This window comes from Phaethon lepturus, unplaced genomic scaffold, assembly GCF_000687285.1.
Source record: "Phaethon lepturus isolate BGI_N335 unplaced genomic scaffold, ASM68728v1 scaffold32871, whole genome shotgun sequence".
NCBI lineage: Eukaryota > Metazoa > Chordata > Aves > Phaethontiformes > Phaethontidae > Phaethon > Phaethon lepturus.
In genome coordinates this window covers 784-13,617 of record NW_010519025.1, presented here as the reverse complement: position 1 = coordinate 13,617, position 12,834 = coordinate 784, and the positions used below count along the sequence as shown (strand labels likewise).

Here is a 12,834-nt window from a genome sequence, read left to right as displayed (position 1 = left end):
GCAGGAAAGCAGGAAAATGTAGATGCTCAGACTAAGAACATACCCTTCCTCGCCCTCTTTTATGCACTTTAAAATATTAGTGAAGTTACAATGAAACCTTCATCTCCAGTTGATTTAAAAAAGAAACTATGTGAGTAATTATGGAAACCAGAATGCAGTCCAGCAGATAAAAGCTCACCCATTGTATTAGCCTGTATATAAAAACATACTGGTTCCTACCTCCTCAACTGGACACACTTAAGAGACATTTTCCTTGTATTTTTGTGATCTTCCGGGAACCATCCCAAGATCTGCAAACCTTATCATGCAGTTACAACCTCGATCAACACCTTCAGACTGAGACTGTTACTTCAGAAGCTTTTTCTGTAGCTTAAGCCACAACTAAAAGACAAGGAAGAGAAGGAATTCCCAGTACCTCTTCATGGGGCTGATCTGCTTGTAGTTTTCAGCAGCTCAGGTTTATTCCTCCTAATCCACTACTTAAACCCAAGAAGATGAAGAAACAGCAGCAAAGAATTGCTGAAAGGACAAGGTCTGTGATGAAAAAAACATGAAATAAGAAATCTCCAGAGAAACAGAGGAAGGTTGCCTGCTGGAAATGGCTTGCCACCCAAAGATCAACTCCTGTCTTACCAGGCTACTGGAGAAATCTGATGGGGGCATAAAACCTAAAGCCTTTACCTAGACACAGGTTGACTTCAAAATTGACATAAAAATGGAAAAACTGTGAGGCCCACACTTCAGATTCCCCCCTGCCCACACCCCCAGAATGATTCAAAATATGGAAGTTTACTCACTGGGGTGAGTTACCTGACACATCCACCACAAAAAACAACTTCTGCTTGATTCTCACTCTTGCCACAATGGGATCGATTGTCACATGGCTATTATTTCTTAGGAAGGTCCCACTGACTTTGCAAGGATTTTGTCACACAGTCAGAGATTACTGTGAGAAGGGTCTAGAGTCTCAACTGATCAGTGGCATTTTTACCTACTTTGCCCAGGGCCAGATCAGCACATGACATGCTGTTGCAAGGGATCTCTGTGCAAGGCATAGACAAGCCATTCACGAGAGCAACAAGCCAGCTGACAGCTTTCAGCAGTTGCAACAAGCAGAAAAAGCCAAAACTCTCTGAAACTTTCACGGGCAGCAACAAGGGTAATATTACACAATGGGGATAAGTTATTTTGAGCAGATCTGTACGTTTTAAGTACATCTGAAAATACTAAAAGGTCTTTTGATAGCGTGTCACCAGGTCTATTTTGCAGGTTGATGGCATTCCCAAAATTACTTTTAATAAGCACTATTTACACTCACTTTTACACAGAGTGCACTTCCTGCATTTGCCTTTGACCAAACCACTGTGAGAAGGTTTCGCTAAAAAGAATTACACCTGTTACTAAGACCTTAAGGAAATCTCACAAAACCCACTTTCAAAACAATGTGCTTGTTAACTTCTCATAAGAAATGCTGCTCGTAGAATATAAGTGTTACCTGGAGTTAGTATTTACCGAGAACATTAACAAATAAATAGTATGTGTGGAAAAAAACCTGAATACTTCAGATAAATTCAGAATGGTTAGACAGCTGCAATTTGATACAATAGTGCATTGATACAGCATATTTTCAGGCCAAATATGGCAATATAGTGCAATTCTAAAAATAAAAGTGAATCCCTTGTGATATCCAGCCCTTTCGCTGTGTTTGTTTCCTTTTAGGGCTCAAGTTTCCCACAGGAAAATTATAGAGACAAGTTTGCCTACAGTGCCCTACATCATGTATGGATAAAGCATAAACAGAAAACGCACGCTGGAAGGTTTTCCTGCTCTTGGCAATTACGTACAAGCCAGACTATTTAGAGCAATCAAGATAAGATGAAAAAACCCCACCCACTCCCAAACGAACATACCTTTACCAGCACAGTTACATAAAAGTCATCCGAGACAAGACGTGAAAACATGTGACGTATCATTTATTTCTTAAATGTATTTATGATCCATTCAGACCTTTCAAATAAAGTGTACAAGTGCATTTCAGAATAAAAAACTACACTCTTCACACAGCTCTGTAGAACACTACATTTCATGAAGCAACTTGAAGAAAAAACTTCCTATTAAACCACCCATGCATCCTTTGGCTACAATAATATCACTGATCAACAAGTACTGCTACTGAATTCTGAGTTTCCCTTTAAAGAGAAGGAGCATCCTAAAATATGCTTCCCCTTCCAGAGGCCTCTCTTTAAAGAGAGAATACTAAATAAATTAGCTAGGCTTTTAGGCAAAACAGTAAGGCTACTTAGTACTGTTGATGCATGATCCATATATTTGGAGAACAGGCAATCCTAGGCTATGTGAAATGCGTCAACAGCCCTTGAAATTTTAGTAGTATCAAGATTACATCAATCCAGAACAAATGGCAGACAAAAATGTAACCAGTGGAACAATCACTGAATAATGTGCAGTTTCTCTTAGGATGGGAAGTGCTGATAACAGATTCAGAAAAGTGTTTATAAAATTCGCTAAGAACCACATTGATATTCTTAAAATTACATATTTTACAAAGCCCTAAACTATGTGACTGTACAATTACTACCGTGTTAAGTTGCTTGTTTTAAAATACACATACATGTATTTTACATGGGTGTGTGTATGTATACATGTATTTTAAAACTAGCAATTTAACATGGCAGTACTTGTACAGTCTCACAGTACACATATATATATTATGTATGTACATCTACATCAAAAAGGAAACAAGCCAAGAGATGTATGACACAGCTGGGGTACAGATCACCTCAAAGGGAATAATACATTTCTTTGAGTTTTAATAGCTCATAACAAAACTACCTCTCAGAAATAATTATGCAAAGAGTTAGAACCAGATATTTACATGCTGCCGATTTACCTAGTTCCATTTAATGTTTAAAAATATGCAAGTACTATTTTAAAATTAGTAACATTTGTCATTTTTGGCTCAACTGTAGTTTTTCTCATCATTAGTCTTAGTTGAAAAATTAGCTACAGAATAGTCTATTAAAATGATGGGGTAGAAGAACCCCTCCTCCCCTGTATTTTAACAGCAATTCTGAGTTGGCACAAAACACGTAATTCTGGAGCCACAGCAAAAACTCTTCCTCAGCTGCCTTGCATATCAAAACACCCATCTCCCCCTCTGCAGAGTACAAAACAGAGCAAACCCAGGCAGAGATGAGGAACATCGAGGAGCCCAGACTGACACCCTGATACTCCCCACTGTGTCAGAATAAAACACAGCATTAGAGAGTCTTAAGGGTAGGATTGGCTCTAATTCACCTGTTTGCTTTTCTAATCTGCTTGGAGGATTTTTCTCCTGTAGTTCTTCATAGCAGGGGTTTCACACTCACACCTCTTTCTCATCTTTTAATACGAAACAATTTCTAGCATTAAAAGGTGCACAAAGTTCTTAGAAACACACACATACGTTCTTACATGTGTTTTTGTCTCTTCTTGGTCTTTTCACTGACACAGGAAAAAACTACCAGTTGTAACACTACTCGTGTAAGGAGCTGGACTGTCTCCCAAACAAAACTCCTCATAACGACCCTCTGACAAACGTCAAATCTCCACAGAACGCACTGAAACAATCTCACCAGTGGCTTCTGCTGTCCCAGTGACTGTGAAGGCGCAAGGAGACCGGTGGGACACAAGGAAAAGCAAGCATCCTTTAAAGTAAGATCGCTCCACTGTATTTCATTCAGCAAAGCAACCTAAAATCACATGCACGCATAGCCTCCCATGCTTGCAGTTTAATTGTAAACAGCATGTGGGGGAAAAAAGCAATTAAAAAAGGTACTAATACAATTTTGAAATCCCTGAAGAAAAGACATACCCACGAGTATTAAGAACAGTAAAAAAGCTCATCATTAGCAATTACAAACTCGTTTCCATCCTGTTGCATTCATTAGAGGAATACAAAATTGAATCTAGTGTTTACATGCTAGAGTTACAACAGAAACTAGATTTCAAAGGTTACATAGGGAGAGAAATTTATCAGCATAGGAACTTGCAAAACACTGTGCTGTACAGCATTTCTAAAGACAAGTCTGTGCAGACAATACATGCGATTGCAAATCCTTTCAGACGGTTCAAAAGTGTGGCTGGAGGTAATGCTGCTTCCTGTTATCTGGAAGGATTAACTGCACCATTACTTTTAGTAGGTTTTAATGACAACAATTTATCGTCAAGAAATACCTAACCCCTCAAAAACTGAGGTGATCAGAAACACACAGGTACCTTAGAGCCCTCAGGGTTTTATTTCTTTTGTACACTAAACATCAATTCTTTTGACAGAATCTACAGAAAATGTTTTAAAAAAATGTTTTTATGAAATACTTTTAATACTCAGTAATGCTAATATTTAAAAATACTTCACAGTGTGGTACTAACGTAACTTCATAAAACGAGCAACTTGAGTTAGCTAAAGCTCACAGCCTTACATTATATTAAAATAGTCCAAAGATTTCACACACACACACAAAATCACTAGCACTATAAATATACCTAAGCCACTTTAGTGCAAAGTCTGTTTTTGCTTCCCCTGACAAATCCCTCTATATTCCTGCCAGCATATTAAAACATCATCCTTTACTAATCTAATTATTGATTTTCAAGGATTAATTTACAGTTGAAATCCCAGAAGAAGTTTTTTCCATTTACGATAAAAGTAATGACTCTGGTTATTAAGCATTTGCTTGCTTGTATCATGTGATCTTTGTAACATTTAAGAATGACTCGAATATGCACAGCAAGATTTGAGTTCATCTTTACAAGGAGTTACTTGAATGCATTTAACTTTTTAATTAAAGGATCTCCAGTAATGACCACCAGAGAGAAGCCAAAGCTTTGAGTTACAAAATTGCTATCCTCCTCTTACGAATTCATAAAAAGAAAGAAGTTGGAACAAAAAGTTCAGGCTCCCTTCCCTCTCCCTAGCCACCCAAGGGTGCTCTCATGCTGTATCTCGGGCGCGGTCTCATACAGAAGACCTGCCCGGGTGTAGCACTCCCCCGCACAAGCAGCAATTGCTAACTTCAGAACGTGTTTCTCTATCTAAACCCAGATTCTAAATATAACCTCATGCAATGTGCATCCACTCAGCATTTCTAAAAACTTCTAGCAAATAAAGCTACTGGTTATCAACCCACGTACAGGTAACAGTCCCACAGTGACGTGGCCTCCTGGTCTCCCCGGAGCAGAGCCTGCACCTCCTTTGATCAGCTCGGTGACTGCGACACTCCTCCCAACATCTTCAGGCCAAAACAAAGATGACTAACAACTTCTGTTTCCCAATTTAAGTAACCACAAATTCACTAGCTAGAGAACCAGTTTTGACAGATTGCTAAAGTACACCAGAGGCTGTAAATAAACAACCTGGATTAGGATACAGGAACATAACTTACATTAATGTTTTCATCAAGTGCTAAAGCTCCAGAGATGCAAATAGGATATGGGTGAAATCCACAAACACTTCCATTTGCAACCACCACTAAAGGCATGTGGAGAGGACACAGACTGTGGCTTGTTTTAAACTCTGCAATGGAAATAAAAACTGAAGGGTGACAGAAGTCACTACTGAGTGGAGAACCATCATCAAAGCTGCCTGCATGAGCAAAACATTTCACCTGTCTAGAAAACTGTGTCACAAAGAAAAAAAAACCTGAAAAGCTGACTAAACAACTATATCACATCAGATTATTTCCCTATTGCTGCAACACCTCAGATGGTTAACCATGACACAGACCGGTATTACCCCAATTTACCTGAGCTGAAATGGAGGGGCCGGATCACCACTCCAGGCGTGAAGGTAATCCATTTGCTGCAGGTGTGGGAGCCCTGAGGCTCAGACAAGCTGCCTTTGGAGTGCAGCAAGGCAAAAGAAAGAATGTGGAACTCCATCCTCTAAAAAAATGTATTGTAAAGGACATGACCCAAATGAAATACTCCATTGTTTTGACAGAACTGCCATTTCCACCCTACCATCAGCGCAGGCACAGCTGTCCAGCGGGTTTCCTTTCTTTGTTCCCACTGGCCACAACTTTCAGTTTCTTTCTCTAAAAAACAACTGCATCTGGTTTTATACATACTAAATTTTAATTTTGAAGAGCTCTCCTCTCACAAAAACATTTTACATACATAATTTTAGTATTAAATTGTCTCCCTTTGCTTATCTGTAGAAAATGTCTTTCCAGGTGGTACCTCTGCAATGCACAGGCAACAAATAAGGGAAGTAACAACTAAGAAGCTTTAAGACGTCGGCCTGTAGAAGTCAGGAGAACACGTCTTCTAGTGCAAAATGGGTTGTTTTCACGATGGGGGACTCCCCCATCACCCTAAAAACGAGGGGCTGTTTACTTTGTTGGAGACAGTCCGTACAACCTGGCGGTCCAGCTGCGACTTACCCCAAGGCCTAACCTGACCCCAGCCAAATGTATTTCAAGCCCACACTGTTACGAAGTCTTAGGGGTCCCAAAGGGACCAATAGATCTAATATATTGACCTGAGACCACAGCCACATCCAAACAACAGTATTCATAGTATAAATACTATGAAATATAAAAAAAGCCTTTCGTTAACCGTGCTCTCTAGAGCTCTGAATTTTAGCAATAGGAATGGAAAGAGAAGAGCTGAAAACAGACTGAAAGAACCAGGCAGGCTGAGATGGCGGAGGGAAGCACAGCCTCACCAGGAGAGCGAACGGACTCAGCTTGGGCATTCCTCCGCTGCTGTTATGCCCCAGCCTCTCACCTCCTGGAAGCCTCAACAGAACCACCCCAGCATCTGCAAAGTCTCCATTCCTTTAGGTTGCGTAAGGGAAGACAGCTACTCTTCCCTCATATACGTATAAAAACCACGGAAGCCTTTACATCTCTTGGACCTCAGCAGAACATCAGCTATAAACACGTGCTTTGCCAACTTCAGATAGTGTTGGTAGTGAGGTCAAATTCACAGAAAGGATGTGTCGTTGCATTCTGCAGTCATAAAGGGGAAGAAAAAGGTTTCTAACCGCCCAACAAAATAAGGGCCAGGTCAGGCAAATGTTTTAGCAGGTGTTTCAAGTACCTGTAACTAAAAATGTGTTAAAGCAACAACAAAAGCCCTCCAAAACCTCCACCTCCTCTTATTAAATTAAAATTACCTACAATAGATGAATCGAGTAATTAAAAAAAATTTAAATGGGCCTTTTGTTTGTAATGTCTAAAGGTAGACTCTTATGCTCAGATTTAGTTCCTAAGAAATGTTTTTTAAAGCACCAACCTGAATTAGGAACAAAAATTCTGTCAACTTCAAACCCTGATGTGGAGTAAAATCAGACTGAAATGTTTCAGACCTCATGAAGGTTCAATACATCTATTATCATCACAGCAGTTGGTAATACCACAGTAAATCTAAAAAAATCTGTTTATCTAATCTGCATACTGTATTTCTCCATCTCACATCACATATATGCCTTGGAAGTGTCTTTTTCAGAACAGACAAACTGCTGAAATTTAGGACTTCTTACAGGTAAAACCTTTATATAAGCAGGAAAGGAACAATGCCAGAGAGATGCAACATGAGACTGAAGTTCGGAAATTCTCATTCAAGTCTCTGCTATAAGAAAGACTCTTCATGCAACCTCGTGCTACTCTTGAGATTCTCCGTGCCTTAGTACTTTGTACCACTTTCTTCTTGTCAAAGATTTGTGACAAATATTCCAGATTGCCCCTTGGCACTCTGACATGGAGCCATGTCAGAATTACAACTAGTAGAAGCAATTTTCTGAGTGATAAGAAGCTTAAAAACAAGTACAAAATCCCTAACAGCAAATAAAGACTGTAGAAACTAGTAACATTTAATTAAAAAAACCTAACAGTAGATAACAGCAAAACTTTTATTTCACACAAAAGATACCTGTTGAGTTAAAAAATTCTGTCACTTAATTGGAGATTATAAAAAATAATATTTCACAGATTTTCTCTCAGTCTGTTTGGAAAATGACAATATAATCACAATGTAAACTTCCAGTAAACTTAAAAAAAAAAAATCAAGCATTCTAGATGAAGCAAATTATCACCTTCTGAGAAGTTGTGCGTATAGAAAAATCTTCCCATGGTACTAAAAGAATGCCGCTGAATTGCATCCTGCAAATTGAACCTTCCAGCAGCTTAATCTGAAAGTGAGGCAGATAACCCTAATAAAAAAAATAAATTTATAGTCTGAGATGGAACTTCAAAATTAGTTCATTTAATCATATCAAAACAGACAATTTTTATGAAGATGTAATTCGATTTATGTATTCTCCTCGGTGTGGCATTCATCTGTGCAATGCTCTTGATACCAATTTCTAAAGCACCAGGCACACTCAGATGAAAATATAGCCAAGAAAGGATTAGTTTCATATGTACAATGATGAAAGTGATCCAGCTGGAAAGTTTGCTACCTAACAATTCATAGCACAGACTGTGATGAAAAGGACTACTGTGCCTCATGTTAACTACATGACAAAGGATGTTAAACGGACTGCTGAGCAACCAAGGTAATACATTTCAAAATTATTTCTTCCACAGTTGGCACAGTGAACAAGATTCACCCCCATACCATTTCACTAAAGACAACAGACCCAAATGTTGTGAATATTTAAAACATCTGGTCACATACAAACCTAGATCAACATTAAATTAACTTGGGGAGGGGGGAAGTAATTTAAATTTAAAAAAATCAATAAATTAACACAGACAAAATAGAAATACTTGACACTAAAACTAAGCTACTGAGGCAACACTTAAAAGTGTCTGTAAAAACACTGGATGAAACTTGAATTTGCTGCAACTCCTCTCTGTCTTCATCTCTTGGAGACCTCCAGATTCTGATTTTCACCTCTCATGGAAATCACCTGACCTGATGAAGACTTCGAGATGAGTAAGGCAAGCAAGCAAAAGCCTGGCTGTTAGGAATGTTATAACTGAACCTCAGCTGCAAAGCAACAACAGCTGTAAGCATGCATCTGCATCTGTAACAACCACTATGCTAAGTACAATTCTAGGCTTATATCTGAAGTAGCAACTGCTTCATCTCAAGTTAAATATCAATGTCATCATTTAGACCCCTTACTATTTTTTTAAATTTTCCATATTCTAAAAAAACAGCATACAATGCTCCTATTTAAACCCTCTATTCATGCCATGAAAAAAACCCACAAAACAATCCTTGCTCTCCAGCTTCCACTTAAACCTGAAACTGCCATTTTTAGGGTTTTAGGCCCTAGCAGATTCTTTTCTTCTATTAATCAAATGGTATCTTAATGATACATTGCATCACTTCAAAGATTTGTAAATGTTAGATGAGGTGAAGAGTCAGAGAAAAGGTACTGGGAGTTTACCTGAGAGGCTGTTCCAAAAATACCAACGCACACGCTTTGATATTAGTGACTAAAGCCCTTAAATTGTTCCCCAAGCCCACCTTCACCATAACACCTACAAAACACTTGAGAACAATTAGCCAGCTGATGTGCTGCAAGCTTATTATATCACTTATAAATGACTCGCTACACCCTTACGCTCCGCTCTTCCCACGACTGGCTGGCTGACCAAAATTCAGACTGCAAGAGCTCTGCAGAGCAAATCGCCTCTATCGTGTCTGTGCCAGGATCAAAGCGTAAGCCCTGGCTCTTTGACACTGTCTTATTACAAAAGACAAGAAGAAACGTCGTCGGGAAGGCATCAGGGTTGAGACAACCTTTGTTCTTACAATTTCAGATGAACTAAGGAGGAAGTGAGAGGTTTGGACTATGGATGAAATACGTTGAACGCAGACCAAGATATGACTTAAACATGCTTTGTAACAGGGCGCTCAAACAAGCCAGGCAGCGATAGCAGGGGGTTCTGCCCCATCCTCCCCAGGAACAGGGACACGCGCATATCCGTAAGAGGAACTCAAGTCTATCAGCAATGAGTGCTGACAAGTACAAGCCATGCCAGGAGTGCTTCAACCTGCTGCCCTCTCTTTTCTTCACTGTTTCCTCACTGGCAGCCTCACAGGACTGTACTGGCGTACACGTGGACAGGCAGCAAGCAGGATGGTCTGTGGCTGCCTTTGCGTGTGCAAACACAGGACAGGGACACAAACTGTTATCCTCCAGGGCAAAGCGTGGAAGATGAGAGGCCGGGGCTCACAGCAGACCAGAGAAGGGGGTATGTGTTTGCTTGTGGGAGGGACAGGGGAGTACCAGAGTACTAGAATGAGGATGATCTTGACCTCTAACAACAGTAGACCTGAAAACATTAAAAAAAAAAAAACCACAAAACAAACAAACAAAACAGTCATCCTTTTGGCCAAGAGATTTACCCCAATTCTAAAAAAATTAAATTTTCCCTTATATTTTTTCATTCCCACTAGGACTAACAGTACACACCAACTGCAACACAGGAGCTCACAGAATTCCCCAGGCTCACAGCAGTCCAGTGCACCGGCTGGAAGCACAACGAAGGAAGCGAACTGCGGACAGTCTCGGCATATAACCTGCTCTCAGACCAGAGGTGTGGCAGGGGGATGTCGCTGTACCAGGGACAGGGCGAGACAAGACAGTGTAGACTGTAATCCATTATTAACCGAGGAATACTTAGTTCACTTTCATTTTCCAATATGGCATCAGTAAAAGACAAGGATATTCTTTAGGAAAACTAATCAGTTTGAGGCCATACCACTTTCTTAACAGCATTACAGTACTCAAAAATATTTCATCTAAGCTAGCTTGAAAAAGCTGTGGTCAATGAGGTTTTCTTTCTCAGATACTGACTTCGACCAGTTAGATATGCGTTTGCCAACAGTCTTTAGCTCCTGCTATATTCGAACAATCTTTAATCGCATGAAGGCTAAAGAAAAATGTCTCTGATTTAGTTCTGTGCACTTATGAATAACTCAAATACTACAGTTAAATTTACAGCATAGTTCCCTTAGCTGTTTAGAAGACAATTGTTTTCTTTCCTTTCCCCTTAAGTTCTAGTATGTAAAATATCAGAAGAATTTAGATTAAAAAGGGGGGAGGAGGGGGGCACACACATGTTATTTTTAAAGTTGTTCTTGAGAAAATTTCCACATACAAAACTGTGGCATTTCTCCACTGTTCTGAGAATAATTTGCATATGTTGGCATCATCCTCGAGTGGCTGCCACAACTCTGGTATCATAAAGCGACATGTATTTTCTCTTAGCTTATCAAAACACATTTTATTTAACTGCTAAATTTGGTCTGATCCAAGTTTTTCTTCTCACTTCACAACAAACAGGAAAATGCAGATGCCATACTTTGATGGCACACATGCACCCTACCAGGGAAACAGGGCACAGAAGCCAGATCAGTCCTCCTAAGCGTACGACTGCTCAGATCACATCGCTGCACTCATGGCTCAGTAAGACTCTAAGTTCACACTAAAACGTTCACATTGTTCACGACTGTTCTAGAAGTCCCGTCTAGGTAGCACTAAAAAACAAATTGTTTGGCCCCTTCTGTTATGATGCTGGAACATTGTGTCAATATACTTTGGCATATATTTAAAAAATCCCTGTAATATACCATATACTGTGACATTTCCACTTCAGATCTATCATTTACATGTGAAGCACGAATCTCGAAAGAACCTAGTAAAGCTGTAAGAAAGACTACATTTTGCTGAAGCTCTCAGACACCCACTCCATTCAGTCACACCAGCTGGAGAGGTAAGTGTCAAGATACAGCTTTATTCTTAAAAATGAATATGGAGGTAAAACTCCACAGCCTCCTCCACAGCAATAATTTTTTCAAGTGAAACCACAATGATCTGTGCTCCTGATTCTTCTATGTCAGCAGCGTTTCTCAGAAACCTTTTTGCAAATCTGGACATCTTAAAATCACATTTAAGTTATTTTGCAATTTACAGAATTGTCCCTGCACTTCCCAGTCCAGCTGATAGGCGTCTTAGACATGACATCCATTGGAAGATCTTTTGCTCCTAGAGGTAGAGGAGTCCTTAGCTACCCTCTGTCTAGCGCAAGAGGCACAAATAGCCCCCGAGAGACGCTTAAGCCCCTTCTGAAAGACACTGTTGGAGAGACTGTAAATGACACAGTTGCAGAAACTGTTGCTAATGGCAAGCCAAGTGGTCAAGAAGGATGCAATGCGGTTACTATAGACATTAGAGCTCTCCAGGAGAAAATAGATTATGTAGGGCAACCAGAGGATGTAGAAGACACTGGTGATGCGGAAAAGAACCATGGCATAGCGCTTGTCCGGGCAGGGCTGTGCCTCCCCAGCCTCCCCATCCTGGGAGCTGAAGCGCACTCGCCTCTCGTTGATCTCCTTGGTGTGCTGCTGGCAGATGCGGAAGATGTTGAAGTAAGTGAAGCAGACGATGAAAGCAGCCGGAGCATAGAGCATCACCACAATGAAAAGGGTAAAATAGGGATCGGTGTTCCAGGAATTGGCACACCACTGAAACACATCCCCGTGATATCCAGGCTTTCCCCAGTGAAAGGAGGGTAAGAAGACCAGGCAGGAGTACAGCCAAATGATCAGTATGCAGATTCGAAGTCTCCATGGGGTAACTAGTGTGTTGTAGGTCAGTGGCTTCGTGATGGCAATGTATCTGTCAATACTAATGCATGCCAAAGAGGCCATGGAGACGTTTTTTTACGCTCTTCAGCACTGATACCACATAACCAAAGATTTGGCAAACCAAAGACTCACTTAAAACAATAGGGTAGTGCAGCAGAGACAAAGAAGGCACCAGACAGCTCACGCCCACCAGGAGGTCAGCATACGCCATAGTCTGGATGAAGT

At 40.2% G+C, this 12,834-nt stretch overlaps 1 protein-coding gene across 1 annotated transcript in view; it reads right to left on the bottom strand.

Moving 5' to 3' along the window:
• Positions 1-11,606: 11,606 nt before the first annotated feature.
• Positions 11,607-12,834, bottom strand: part of GPR21 (G protein-coupled receptor 21) — a 1,866-nt gene continuing 638 nt past the window's right edge. Inside the window, 2 exon segments of the mRNA XM_010296914.1 lie at positions 11,607-12,693; positions 12,695-12,834. Of these exon segments, the coding sequence (XP_010295216.1) occupies positions 11,974-12,693; positions 12,695-12,834 (860 nt within the window). The 3' untranslated portion in view covers positions 11,607-11,973.